The sequence below is a fragment of the Bos javanicus genome, chromosome 24 (assembly GCF_032452875.1).
Source record: "Bos javanicus breed banteng chromosome 24, ARS-OSU_banteng_1.0, whole genome shotgun sequence".
NCBI classification, from domain to species: domain Eukaryota; kingdom Metazoa; phylum Chordata; class Mammalia; order Artiodactyla; family Bovidae; genus Bos; species Bos javanicus.
Genome location: NC_083891.1, coordinates 37,864,128 through 37,879,657, shown reverse-complemented (window position 1 = coordinate 37,879,657; position 15,530 = coordinate 37,864,128). Strand labels below are relative to the sequence as shown.

General features: G+C 40.4%; 1 protein-coding gene across 19 annotated transcripts in view; it reads left to right on the top strand.

Moving 5' to 3' along the window:
- Positions 1 to 15,530, top strand: part of DLGAP1 (DLG associated protein 1) — a 784,377-nt gene that overhangs the window by 518,443 nt on the left and 250,404 nt on the right. Inside the window, exon 1 of one of the 19 annotated variants that reach the window (XM_061399859.1) lies at positions 2,246 to 2,513. The exons of the other annotated variants lie outside the window; for them this stretch is intronic. Within the exon in view, the coding sequence (XP_061255843.1) occupies positions 2,463 to 2,513 (51 nt within the window). The 5' untranslated portion in view covers positions 2,246 to 2,462. Of the gene's footprint in view, positions 1 to 2,245; positions 2,514 to 15,530 lie in introns of those variants that run through there. 19 annotated transcript variants of the gene reach the window in all.

The window sequence follows — 15,530 nt, the reverse complement described above, 5'->3', positions numbered from 1 at the left end:
GAGTCAGTGATGCCATTCAACCATCTCATTGTCTGTCGTCCCCTTCTCCTCCTGCCTTCAATCTTTCCCAGCATCAGGATCTTTTCAAATGAGTCAGTTCTTTGCAACAGGTGGCCGGGGAACTGGAACTTCAGCTTCAGCATCATTCAATTCTTTTGAATGATATTCATTCCAATGAATATTCAGGACTGACTTCCTTTAGGATGGACTGGTTTGATCTCCTTTTAGTCCAAGGGACTCTCAAGAGTCTTCTCCAACACCACAGTTCAAAAGCATCAATACTTTGGGGCTCAGCTTTCTTTGGTCCAACTCTCACATCCATCCATGACTACTGGAAAAACCTTAGCTTTGACTAGATGGACCTTTTTGGCAAAGTAATGTCTCTGCTTTTTAATATGGTGTCTAGGTTGGTCATACCTTTTCTTCCAAGGAGCAAGCATCTTTTAATTTCATGGCTGAAGTTATCATCTGCAGTGATTTTGGAGCCCCAAAAATAAAGTCTGACCCTGTTTCCATTGTTTCCCCGTTTATTTGCCGTGAAGTGATGGGACCAGATGCCATGATCTTTGTTTTTGAATGTTGAGTTTTAAGCCAGCTTTTTCACTCTCCTCTTTCACTTTCATCAAGAGGCTCTTTAGTTCCTTTTTGTTTTTCTGCCATAAGGGTGGTGTCATCTGCATATCTGAGGTTATTGGTATTTCCCCAGCACTTTCTTCCAAGGGACTCTCAAGAGTCTTCTCCAGCACCACAATTTGAAAGCATCAATTCTTTGGCACTCAGCATATATGTTGAGATAGCATTTGCAAACCTAAATAGTTTGAGATAGTATTTGCAAAAATAAAATACACCTATTTAAAATATACAATCAGTGGCTCTAGTATATTCATGGAGTTGTGTAAACATCACCACCACCTAACAGAAGAACATCTTCAGCACTCCAGTGAGAGACCTGGTGCCCATTTGTATGCCCTTGCTAATACACTGCCCCCAAGCCCAGGGCAACCACTGAGCTACTTTCTGTCTATAAATTCTGCCTCTTCTGGAAATTTCTTATAAATGGGATCATATACTATGTGATCTTCTGTGACCGGCTTCTTTGAATCAGCAAACTGTTTTCAGGATTCATCCATGTTATCGCATGTGCCAGTACTTGATTTTTAATGCCAAATAACATTCCACTGTATGGCTCTATCACATTTTTATATCCATTCATCAACTGATGGATTAAAACTGTTTCCATTTTGAGGCTCTTGTCAGCAATGGTGCTGTGAACATCAGTGTACAACTTTCTGTGTGAACACGTGTTTTCATTTCTCTCAAGTATACGCCTAAGAGCAGAATTGCTGAGTCATTCAGTAACTCTGTGTTTAACATTTTGAGGCAAACCTGTCATTATTGCTTTTTCTGTACAATCTCTCATTAGAAGCAGCCATGCTCTCATTTATTCAGGAGAGGAGAACGGGGGCTTGATTTTGTGTGATGACGAAGTCAAGAAAGGTCTAAAAAGTCTTTAATGCTGACATTGCTTTGCTCGGTAACGCTCTCCTTATCTACTGATCACCCAGGACTTGTCTCACCGTTGTGGTTACACGTTTTACTTGGTAAAGCTGGATTTTAGTAGATGAGGCTGCTCAAGTTCTGTGAAGCAGAACACTCGAAAGGGGAAGCTGCCGCAGCTCCTTTGCCCAGCTAGAACTGTAACACTTTCACTAAATAAGGCTCTTCTAGGATGTTTTCTACAGAAGTCATTTTTTAGAAAATAAAAAGTATTTGCCCAAAGCTTTCTAAAAGATGTTTAATTCATTTGAAGAAAATTAATGAATTGTTAAGGAATATGACTTTTCTCTAAAAGAGAATTTGATGTCCTGAGGACAGATGTCTATTGCTGGTTTATTCCTGGACCCCTAATATCTCTGTCATTGTATCCAACACAATGTTGTGTGTATCTGTACACCTAGCTTCAAAATTGTGAAATGCATCTATATTTCCATCATGGGTCAGACAAGCAAGTTTTGTTTTGTTTTTTAAAGAAAATTGCAGAAATCACCCCCACATAGATTTCTCCTTGACAAAAAATATATATCATCCACTAACATCCTGCAAAGTGAATCAATAGCCCCAGATTACACCAAGCTAAAGATGGACAGCAAGGTAATTTTGTTGGGACAGTGAACAGGCAGGACATGATAACTGCAACTGCTCTGCCAAAGTGCACAGGCTTAAAAAAAATCTCCCCTAAGTAATCACTTCAGTGTTCTTCTCTGGGTGATAAGATCTGATTTCATTAAGTATCTTCATATGAATGAAAATGCAAAGTTTTGAGCCTGGAGTTGTGAGCCATCCGCTCCCCACCTCCCAAGTTCTGTGTTTACTGCCTTACTCACCCACTTTGCATCGGCAAATCACAGGGAGAAGCTAAATGTTCTCCGCTGCTTTAGACCTAATCAAAGCTGAGATGAATAATGAACTTGCTTTTCCATAAAGACATTCTGTTTGGCATTTCAGCTAATAAGGTAAGCTAAGGGCAATTCTGGGCTATGGAAAACAAGATAAATAGTCTCTGTGTTTGCTTCCTGTGCTAATCCATAATTTTTCTTTTAATGTGCTGGAGTTACTTTCATGTTTCACAATGTCTGTGAATTTGGGATAAACAGTTTAATACAGAGTACCCCTCAGCGTACCCTTTTCCTTTGATTTGGTTGCTTATGGTACTAGAGGGGCTGAGGGAGAAATCCAGCTTTTCAGTAAGAACAGCATCTGTATAATAATAGTGTTATCATCTATAGTGCAAAGTGAATTTAGCTAAAGAGCCATGTAGGTAGATACAGCAAAGACAGATAAAATGATTGAAGCCCTGGTGACTGAATGTATTTAGCATGATGTGTTGTAAATTAACATTGAATATGCTCTAAGGAAAGCAGAGTACATACATCATGTTGGTTTATGAGTCATTTCATTTCTAAGTACATGTTGTCCTAGAGAAGGTAGTAATTTTCAATTGCTAAAATTATTCCACAGCTCCGGTTTAGGTGGGTTTTATTTGGTGAGATTGTGTTTTAAAACAGCAGCCTGCCGATAATGTACATTTTCCTTATTACTTTCTTGATTTACCGGAGCTGCAAGGATTTCTGTTCGTGTGGAAAATGTACTTGTTTGTCCCATGAAGTTCAGGGGATAAAAAACCATCAGATCCCTACGAGATTTTCATGGCTACCTTAGCCACTCTATCTTAAAAACTAAAAGTGATAAAACAGTTACTAGGTTGGGTTTTCTTTTTTGTGATCTAGCTTCTCGGGGTTTAACACAAGGATTTTTATTTTAGGCAGATCGGAGCACAAATCCCTGAGACTAGCAAAAGCTTAGCAAGATGGGGAAGAAATTGCCATCTTTTCTTTTCTCTTAAGAACGTCAAAAATGAAAAATGTGATTTCTGTTTTCTGGGCTCACTGCTGTGTCACCTGAAAATCAGAGTCTCTATTCTCTCAAAGTAGGTGACCTCAAAAGATATTTCAGAAGATCTATTCAAAACAGCCAAGTATGTGGGAAATTTTGGAGACATGGAAAGGAAATGGTTCTCTTCTTCCTACCTGACCTTCCCATTTTGTTTTTCTGTGTGGGAAACGAGCTGTGCCACCAGATATTTTTGTTTCATGGAAATCTTTAAACGTTGCAATCAGGCTCTTATAGAAAAGGAAGAATTTTTCTTCTCCCCACCCTCTAAATTGTTCGCAGTACCTGTTTTTCCAGAAGTGTAAATAGGTGCTAAGTATGCACACAAAGATAAGCCACTACCAAACTGAGTTCCGTTTACATGTCCCCCTGTTCCACCTACAAATTTTAGGCATTTCTCTGGAAAAAACCTCTACTTTAGTAAACCTATGAGAAGTAGGAGTGTAGCATTTGAGTCTATCACAGCTCATTTTTAAGAACATATGTTACCTAGTCATACTTCAAGGTTTTAAAATATGTTCCATTTCACGGCTCTTCTCTGCGTGCGGGACTCTGTTGGAAGCTCAAATATGGTGGGCTGTTTGGGGTTTGGGAGGTGTTCATTTTCTTTCCCTCTTTCCCCAATTTCTCTCTCATACCTCATCACTCCAGACATCCTTGACTGTCCCCTGCATTTTTATTGCTTCTTTATTTTTGGTATTTCCCCCCTGCTATTTCCCTTCTCCCCAGCATCATTGGTCCAGAGCCTATGGGTTGCATTGTATCCTTTGGAAAGTTGGAAGAAACAAACTAGAAAACAAACTTTGATAACTGCAAAGTTGCTGTCTATTTTCTGTCATTTGTACAGTAAGAAAACTTTGATACCAGAGTGACTTTTTATCCAGTACTACTACCTAAAACCAACCTGATGATTTCAAATGCAAGGTTTTTGGCCAGCATCCTCTTCATGATTCTTTTTGTCTACCATGGTTACCACTCACCCTTCAATGTGAGATGCAAAGTTCCTAGTCCTTTCAGGCACTCTGAGTGATGCCAGATGAAGGCAGGTGTTACCTACAGACTCACACATTAACCCCTTGGGTTAGTTAATTAATGGAGAAGATCTAGAGAAAGCAGCAACTGTGCCTTCGCTCCCCACCCTCCACCCCCCAACACATACACAGCACAGACCACAGCGCAGCCGTCCACTGAGGACAGTGGTAACTGAGGCAGCAGCACAGTCACAGATGGCCCACCATCCTAACAAGTTCCTGGAACATGGCAAGGAGGCTTGAGCAGAAGGTGGCAGACAGATTTGTTCCCAAATACACGTGAAGCCCATTCTTGGGGACAATCAGAATTAAGTGGAGGAGGAACAAAGATGAGAGAAGACTGGAATATCGCTAGACTTGGTTAATATCACTATCCCTTGATGCACACAGGCTGGTGGACTGTCTGCATTACAAAAGTAAGGTGTGTGCATGCATGCATGCTCAGTCATGTCCAACTCTTTGTGATCCTATGGAGTGTAGCCCACCAGGCTCCTCTGTCCATGGCATTCTCCAGGCAAGAATACTGGAATGGGTGGCCATTTCCTGCTCCAGGGATGTTCCCAACCCAGGGACCGAACCTGCGTCTCCTGCATCGATAGGCAGATTCTTTACCATTGAGCCACCTGGGAAGAAGGTCAATGGTAAGCTCAAAAGAGCATCTCTAAAACTGGGCATGCTATCTTCCCCCACCAGCTCCTTAACTGGCATTTCCTACTCTTATAAATAGGACAACTGTCTACCTCTTTTTACCAACCCAGAAATAGAGGGGAAACCCTTCACTTTCCCCTCTACCTCCCCATATCATTTAAGGTAGACTCCTAAGAGTTAGTCAGATGGATGACTGAAGGGGTGGGAAGCTCACCAAGTCTTATAGATTCTATTTCTATTCGCTTCTCCTCATCCCTTCATCAGCCGCTGCCCCATTGAATCGCCATAGTTTCTCTCCTAGATTAGTATAAATAACTCCTACATGGTCTTTCAGCCAAGACCATGTAGGAGTTATTTGGTTTCCTTTAATCCAATTCATTCTATGTACTAGAGTCCAGATGACATCTCTAAAATACAAATAGAATCAGCAAATCTTCTACTTACTAAATCCTTCAATGGTTCCTCCATACTCCCAATGGTAGAGTCCAGACTTCTTACCATGACTTACAGGGTGTGACATAATGGGGGACCTTTTTCCTCCACAGCCTAACTTCTCAACACTCCCTATGTCCACTCTGCATTTCAGCCACACTGACACTTTCTCCTGGGTTCCATTCTCTCCTTCTCAGGGCCTTTTCATGAGCTTCTTCCTCTTTTGTCTCTTGTATCCACTCACCCCAAACTCCTCTCTTCTCTACTTACCCCTTTTCAACCTTTTAGTCTTGGCTGAGATGTCTCTTCCTCCAGGAAGTCCTCTCTGACTGGCCATAGTTGAGTCTAGTATCTCTCCATAATTCTCACCTATCTGTTATTTCCTTTTCATGTCTTAGATAAAGTTGACTATTCCACTAGCTGATAATTCCATGATGTTAGATATCTGGTCTCTTATTCACAGTCGTGGCCACAAACAAGCCCAAAGGAAATTCTGTCCGAATGCATGAATGGAAACTTGGCCTCCTGAATGACTTCATTACCTTTTGTTCTGATGAGGTTACAGAAACTGAAAGCAATGATTCTTTGTTACTCATTCCTGCAAAGTATTCTGCCAGTGCCTTTCATATGCATTCTTTAATCTTCATGTTCTTATTCTCATTTTGTAAATGGGAGAACTGAGGCTCAAGTTGCCCTGAGTAACACTGATATTAATGAATGGTCCCCCCCAGTCTGTTTGATTCCTGGAGCCAGCTCTTTCTATCCACCATGTGGCCCCTTGCTGCCTTACAGTAGGAAAAAAAATTTTTAATCTTAAAAATGAATAGCTACCTGGAGAAGGAAATGGCAAACCATTCCAATATTCTTGCCCAGAAAATCCCATGGACAGAGGAGCCTGGTGGGCTACAGTCCATGGTGTTGAAAAAGAATCAGACACAACTGAGCAACTAAACCACAACAACAGAAGACATTAACGCTTAAGTAAGGATTCAGAGAATATATCACTCACAGAGTCTATTTGAAGAAAATCCTCAAAAAAGTTGCCCATTAAATAGGTTAATCATAACAATAGGGAAAGATAAAGAATAAACAGTGGTAAGCAAAAAACCGCACAGTTGTAATTAAGCTGTAATGGATGATGATAACGTGACTGGGAATTTGTGACTTAAGTAACAGGTAAAGATTCTTGAAATAAAGGAGTCAAGTTTTCAGAGAAAATCTAATAAATGTCCAGAAACAGAAAATGAATGGCGGATGGTAGAAAAACCCTTCCTTTTTCACTGCCTGCCTGTTCATTTGCTTCCTGACCTCCCCTGGTCCATCCTGGGTGTATTTTTCCATCATTGTTAACCTGAAATTACCTTCCTTTGTGCTGTATTCTTTCTTCTCCAGCCTTAGAGCTGGCTGGAGTTTTCTGCCTTTCTTGTTCTCTCCATGGCGAGAGTCACTGGGTCTCACATTTCTGCTCCATTTCCATTGTCCTTTTCAACACAAATTTTTCTGCTGGTCCTGCTCTGTAATTACTCTTTCCACAGTGCTTTTGCCTGAGCCCAGTTAGATCTCAACGTTCATCAGTCATGGCTTGACGTCAGACTACTTAGAGGGCTTCCACTGGCCTTTCAAGGGGCAGCAAATTACTGCTTTTACCACCCACCCACTTCATCAGCGCTGCTCTCTGCGGGAGAAGTCGCTAGAAGTACAACTAGACAAGGGGAGTATACAACTTCTGGGCAATGATCCATTTTGTGTCTGCCGTGATTGTCTTCAGGGTCCTGGGAATCCAAACCACCATACAGACGCACATAGTCCCAAAAGTTAAGGGACAATAATACGATGTCGTGTGAGGGGCAGAGGCTTTCAAGGCTGGGGAGCTCAGTTTGAAGGCTCTTTCTACTATTTATCTATGTGGACTTGAGATATCGTTTGACCTTTCCGTGCTTCAGTTTACTCATCTGTTAAATAGATAATAATGGTGCCCAGCTCATAAACTGTCTTCCTGGCACAGAGTAAGTCCTCTTCCACGTTGGTCATGTTGGTGGTTAGGGCAGGGTGGAGGGTGTATATGGAAAAATGGCCCCAAATATAGTCCACCCTCACCCTAGAAAATCATGAATGTGACTGTTGATGGCAAATGTGACTTCACAGGTGCAACTATGCTATGGATCTTGGGATGGGAAGATTATCCTGGAATAATGGATAATAATAAATAATAATAATGAGAGGACTCCATTCCCCTCAAGGGAACTACAAGGGTCCTTGTAAGAGGGAAACAGAGACTTGACCACAGAGGAAGGCCACGTGACCACTGAAACAGAGATTTGAAGATGCTGGGCTGTTGGTTTTGAAGCGGAGGGAAGGTGGGTGAGACAAGGACATGGACCCTCCCCCTAGGACATCCAGAGGGAGCTCAGGGCTGCTGATAGCTTGATTGTAGCCAAGTAAATCAGTGTAGACTTCTGACCTCTGGAAGTGTCAGAGAAGAAATGTGAGCTGTTTGAAGCCACTGAGTGTGTGTCATTTGATACAGCAGCCATGGGAAATATTTCAGGATATTTCAGGAAATGAAAGATGACTCCAATAAAGAAAGGGGGTATTACAGAGGCTGCTGCATGGTGAGGGAGGTGGGGAGACCCTCTGAGTATTAGCTGTGCGCCTGAAATGTGGCCGGATGTGTTGCAGTGCCTGTGTTAAAGGAGGGCCAGAAGAAGAAGGTGGAAGGGTGTCACCTGGGTGGGGATTTTAGGCATAACCAGAAGAGAGGTCTTGTGGAGATGGAGGCGGTTGAGTGGTGGTTGAGGGTGGGACGTGGTGGGTGGGGAGGGTGCTGAGCAGAGGGTAGAATGCCACACTCAGCAAGGAGTATTTGGTTCAGAAGAAAGGATGGATGGTTTGGGGGAGTTCCCTGAGAAAGGGGAAAAAATGTGGACTTGGAAAAGATCTATAGAAACAAAAGGACCCATTTTCTGTTGTTCTCAGTGTCCTATCACTGATACTAAAAGGCAGTCCAAAAAAAGGCATTTTTGAAACAGACCTGCTGTGCTTTAAACCATGTCGAGACTAGTAGCAGCAGATTGGGTGCCTTCAGTTTAATCTCTAGAGGGGCCCCACCAGAGAGGCTCAGTCTGCCAGGAAGTTCTGAATGCTCCATGTATTGTCCGTAATCTGGTGCTTCCGGTAGAACATACTGCCTTTCCTCAAGGCCATGCCTTCACTTATGCTGTTTCCTCTCCCGTCACACCCTCTTCTTCTCCCCACACCCAGCTGGCAGTCTGGACCACCATCCAAGTGTCAGGTCAAGGATGACCTCCTTGAAGCAGCTTCTGTGGTCACTGCACTCTCTAGCATGTATTTTCCAGCAATGCCTTCACTTCATTGCAACCACACTTGAGTGCTTCTTGCTTCCCTCCCCCCACTAATTCCACCTTTCTCTCCAATAAAGATTGAGATCCCTGGGGGTAAATAAGTCTATTAATACTTGCATCTTCTGCTCCCATAGTGCCTGGCATATAGGAAGCCCTCAATAAATGTGAATGGTTGCTAAGAGGGTAGATCTTAAACATTCTCAGTGCAAAAAAAAAAAAAAAAGATGTTATTTAAGTGATGTGATAAGCTTTCACCATACTAAGCTATGCTGGTCACCATTTTACAGTATGTAAGTGCATAAAATCAATAGGTTATACCCCTTAAATTACCACAATGTGATATATCAGTCTTAGCTCAGTAAAGCTGGAACCAGCATACACACAAAAAAGTATATGAGGGGGCTTTAAGAACAAAAAAATAAATGTGAATGGATGGATGGATGGATTTATTAATTGTATCCAGTGGGCAGTTATCATAGAGTAATGAAAATCATAAAGTTCATGAATTCTAGGATCAGCATCTAGAGAAAGTAAGGTTTTCTACCCTATTCTTTCAAAAGCAAGAAATTATAAGAAGAAATAACACCAGAACTGTATGAAACAGGTATTAATTAATTCCCTTGCTGTCTGTTGTATGGTTCAAACAACTCAAAATCTGAGCTAGAATTCAGAACAAGTTTTCTTGACTTCCAGATCCAATTTGCCTTTCTCCTACAACAATGATTTTTTTTTAACTGCAGTAGGCTGTCCAAAGAGAACAACAAAATACCATGTTAAATGTACACTAATTTATTTTCAAGTATAATAAAAACCACAAGTGGGTTTCTACCTACTTACTATATTTCAGATTTGAGGAAAAATTATTTAAAATCCACAATTTTTTAAAAAAGATAAATGTGTTCAATGCATGATTTTAATACTATTGTTTATTATTGCTGCTACTATCTTTTTAATAAAAATGAATAGTAAGAGCAGTAGTCAAAATGTCATGTTCATATTTTGAGTAAAATGAACATACATGAATAGACTCACAGATACAGAAAAAAAACTTGTGGTTACCAAAGGGAAGAGAGAAGGGGGGAGGGATAAATTAGAGGTATAGGATTAACAGATACAAACTACTATATGTAAAATAGGTAAACAACAAGGATATGCTGTACAGAACAGGGAATTACATTGTCTTGTAATAACTGAAAATGGAGTGTAATCTGCAAAATTACTGAAACTAACACAATATTGTGACTCAACTATGTTGTTGTTGGTTAGTCACTAAGTCATGTCAGACTCTTTTACAACCTCCATGGACTATAGCCTGTTAGGCTCCTCTGTCCATGGGATTTCACAGGCAAGAACAATGGAGTGAGTTGCCATTTCCTTCTCCAGGCGGGCGGTCTTCCAGACTCAGGGATCAAACCCTGCAATAGCAGGCGGATTCTTTACCACTGAGCCACCAGGGAAGCCAACTCAACTGTACTTCAATTGTATCAATTATATTCAGTTATCTATAGGAATTAAATACATTACTATTAAATTATCAAGTGATTAATTATCTACAGCATCTACCCACAGCAAGCAATTCAAAAGGCCCAATTAGTATGTCCAAGCCTCAAGTTTACATTAGAAACTACTTTATCCTCATTCTACATCTTTTGGAAGGATTTTGTAAACTTTAAATTACATAGTTAATAAGCTCTAAGAGTTTACTCACTAGTGTGAACAGGAAAGGTGCTTCCCAGGTGGTGCTAGTGCTAAAGAACGCACCTGCCAGTGTAGGAGACACAAGAGATGCAGGCTCGATCCCTGGGTTGGGAAGATCCCCTGGAGGAGGGCATGGCAATCCACACCAGTATTCTTGCCTGGAGAATCCCATGGACAGAGGAGCCAGATGGGCTACAGTCCATAGGGTCGCAGAGTCAGACATGACTGAGGTGACTGAGCATGCACACATGCGTGTGAACAGGAAGAACCTGCAGCTTGCTACCAGATTGGGAGAAGTAAAATTCTGTCCTTCCCTCATACCTCAAACATGTAACATGTGAACACTTCTGTACAAGACAATCGTAGGTGATACAAGCATGTGTGCCAACCATGCCCAGTTCTGCGCTTTACAACTGCTGAGAATTTCTAGTCTTTTTTGTTTATAAACCACACAATGGACTGATTCTTAACATCTCAAAGACCCTGGCCAGCATGATTAAAACTGATGAACTGCTTTAAAACAATTGCCTTGAAAAAAGAACAACTAACATTTTAGTATTTCTTCAAGTTAATATTGACGTTAATATTTAATATTTCTTCAATGACTTCAAGTAAACCAGTAATATTTTTACTCTCTCGTGTTACTCTGTAATCAAATCCTGTGTTTATGGTAGGGAAAATAATTTTGTTGAACTAAAATGGAAAACTCAGTTGTTTTACCCACTTGCTGGAACTTTATCACAAACAGTTGGCTATTATTCTAATACGGTTCCTACCTTCTCTCTCTCCTCTCTATGGTTTTAACTCAATGGTTCCATCCCAATCTATATTATTTTAAAGTTACTAAGAAATTAGATGTCATCAGCTAGTAATGTACTGGTCTTTTTTTTAAATTGTCTCTTCTAAACTACCAAGTAATCTAGAGAGAGGAAGAAATGAATTATATTTGCACATGACTTTTATAAGCTGGGATATTTTGATTTCTCAAAACAATTCTAAATCAAGTCTAAAATTTTGTAAAAATTTGATATTTTTGAAAGTTTTGTTTATGAAGAGGATGAAAGTGAAAGCGTTAGTCACTCAGTCACTTCCGGCTCTTTGAGACTCCATGGTCTGTCCATGGAATTCTCCAGGCAAGAATACTGTAGTGGGTTGCCATTCCCTTCTCCAGGGGATCCTCCCGACTCAGGGATAGAACCCAGGTCTTCTGCATTGCAGGCAGATTCTTTACCATTTGAGCTAACAGGGAAGCCCTGTTGTATAAAATATAATATTAATAGTATTCATTGTTTGGCCAAATTAATGTATTCACACAGAGTCAAAAATCACATACAAATCAAGTTGAAGGGACCATAAGAAGAAATAGACTTAAATATCATCTAAGTGCTTCATTTCTATAGAAAAGAAATAAACACTCTAAGTTACTGAGAAGGGAGAGCTAATTCATTATAGCAGAGGTTTAAACATAAAAGGGAAAGGAGAAAGACAATAACATATGTTTGGATTTCAAAATCCTATTATATCATAACACCCCAAATTGGGAAGATGGAAAACACATCTTGAAAACCTAGTCCACACACACATGCCTCTCCCCTCAAAAATCCCAGTGCTGTTTTATTAACACAGTTTTTCACATGGAGCAGTTGGATCTAATGAGAGGCTAAATCTTGCCTTTGTGTTCGAAATTGACTTATTTTTCCCCTCATTCTGAGTTCTCCTGTAGCCAGCCTCAGGACCATGAGAGTCTGCTTGGTTGTTCATCATTAGTATTTATCACTTTTACCAAATGCCACAAGGTGCTCAGAACCATACCTTGCTATTCAGAATAAAACACAAAATCCCTGTACTTGGTGGGGAGGGTGACCCAGACCATTAAAAGCATTCACAGAATCTAAGAAAAGGAAACTACAGGAGTGATGAAACAGGGCATCTGGCAGGCTGTCTCTGAGAGGTGGATTCCCAGGGGCCAGGCATGAATGGGTGGCTGAGAACTCTCTCTCCTTCTTAACCTGACCACCCACCATGATGGCTCCGGCGGCAGGCTACCTGGGAGTGGGAGCCAGTGGCAGGCCAGCGATGGAGTGAGCCAGATATTCAAGTCACATAGCAGGAGGCGGGTGGAAGTGACCTTCCTCCCCGGCGAGCAGATACTATTCACCTGCCATCTGTGTCACGGCACTCAGGGTCAGGGAATGCTTGACAAAGGAAGAAAGAGAATCTAATCCCATTACTCGTGTGAGAATTCAGAGCAAACTTCCATAAAAACCGAGGATAAGAACGTGGCCTGGTGATGTCATACACCCCCACCTTCACATGGACCTGGTTTCCTCTTTCACATTACCCAACAGATGCAATTTCCCAAAGTACATTTCTTAGATAAATAAGGCTGATAGGGTTCTAACATAGGTATATTTTTCTGGGTAGGAAAAGGATGCATTTGGTTTCATTTCCTGCCGGTGTCCTAATCCTTCGCTACATCAGCAATGCTACCAAGATCAGAACACTGATTTTAATGTTTCATACTTTAATTGACTAGAGTTCTCCTGTGTATCTACTTGGTTTGAAATTTGGGTGACAGTATATTTTCAGCTCAGCCCTATTTTAATGCTTATCCTAGACTCCGTGGAATCATATGACAGCAGGTTTAAGGTAACATCAACCACTTCTTATTGTTGGCAGGTTGGTACAATTATTAAACTGGTCTGTAAGATCAAGTGAAATGCACTCAAAATCATCTTTATGTTCATTTTTGTAACCACAGTGCCTGTCACATAGCAGGCGCTCAATAACTAGCTGATAAAAGAATGATGGGAGAGCACATAATTAGAAGATTGAAAAAAAGAAATCTCCATATGCAATCAGAAAAAACTCTTTCTAGCCATATTTAAGGTTTCCATTGAATTAATTTCAGTCACTAAAATGTAAAATTCAGGTGAGATGCCCTTATACATCCAATGATTGTTACTTGTTCCAAAAGTATATGTGTAAGAAAGAAGAATAAGTTACAGGAAGTCCTCGTAACAAAAAAAAAAAAAGTGCCTTTCTTATGTAATGGAAATGGTAAAAGTGGCATTAGAGTTCTGCTTCTTTCTCCAAAGGATATTTTTTAAAAGCACCCACAAATGTCATCCCATCTATTTTTAAGCAAAGTGCTGCTGGATAAACAGCTGATTCGTCTAAACTCAATGGGGAAATTCAACTTTAAGTAAGCTGTTTTATCTCATTGAAAATAAGTGGCACAGACTGATACAGAACATACGGGTCTTCGCATATGATTATATGTGCATTTTCCTAACTTTAAATATAAAATTCTAACCCAAGCTGAAAAAATAGGAAAGCAAAATGTCTTTAATAATAGTTCTTAAAAGATTCTAATTTATGATTCTCCTACTCAACTTTCATCAATTTCCAGTTAAATTGTGTTCCTTAGATTATCTTTGCCAGTGATGGAATAGAACCTACAGATTGAGATCATGTAAAGATGACAGAAATTCTAAAAAACAAACTTGTATGCTTATAAATTTGTGGTCTTTCCACAGATTTTATTTTTTAAAGAAAAGTGGGTTTGGAGGTTTTCCCACATAATTCATATTTTAATAAGACTAATACAGGTTCATGCTGGAAAAATACAAACAGTGCAGAATGGTACAGAGTGAAAAGTCAGCCCCTGTTTCCCAGTCTCCCACCACCACTTCCTGAAGAGCACCACCACTGCTATCGTTTTAACATTTTCCTTCTCATATTTCTCACAGATATTCAAACTCAAAAATATATGCATATATATGTGTGTATATATTATAAATAGTATTCAGCATGTGGCCATTCTACTTTATAAAACATACAGTTGACCCTTGGACAACGTGGGGGTTGGGGCACCAACCCTCCACGAAGAAGAAAATTTGCATACAATTTATAGTCAGCTCTCCCTCTGGGTGGTCCCTCCATATCTGAGGTTCCAGATCTTTGGACTCAACCGGCTTCCCTGGTGGCTCAGTGGTAAAGAATCTGCCTGCCAATGCAGGAGATGTGGGTTCAATCCCTGGGTCAGGAAGATCCCCTGGAGAAGGAAAGGGCAACCCACTCCAGCATTCTTGCCTGGGAAATCCCATGGATAGAGGAGCCTGGTAAGCTATAGTCCGTGGGGTTGCAAAAGAGTTGGACACGACTTAGCAACTAAACAACAAATCACAATCATGTAGTTCTCTAACATTTACTATTGAAAAGAATCCGCATATAAGTGGATCCATGCAGTTCAAACCCACGTTGCTCAAAGGTCCAACTGTGTGGGTCTTCTCTCTGTTAGTAGAGAGATCCACCCTGTTTTTTTGTTAGGAGCTATGAGATGCTTCATTACATAGGAGTGTTCATTCATTTAGCAAACGTTTAATGCTCATATACCATATGCTGGGCACACTTCCAAACATTGAGAGTACCGAATTGGACAAAACAAAATCCCTGCCTTCAAGAAGATCAAATTCTACACATTGAGGAGCTAGCATATTTACATGCACAGATTAATTCCTTAATCTGTCTCTAGAATATACAAACAGCTCATTATCAAAAACACTAACAACCCAACTGAAAAGTGGGCAGAAGGTCTAAATAGACTTTTCTCCAAAGAAGACATACAGAAGGGCAGAAAACACATGAAAAGATGCTCCACGTCACTAATTATTAGAGAAATACAAATTAAAACTACAATGAGGTTATCATCTCACACCTGTCAGAATGGCCATCAACAAAAAGTCTACAAACAATAAATGATAGGGTGTGGAGAAAAGGGAGTCATATTATTAGTGGGAATGTAAATTGGTACACCACTATGGAGAACAGTATGGAGGTTCCTTAAAAAACTAAAAATAGAACTACCATATGACCCAGTAATCCTACTCCTGGGCATATATCCAGA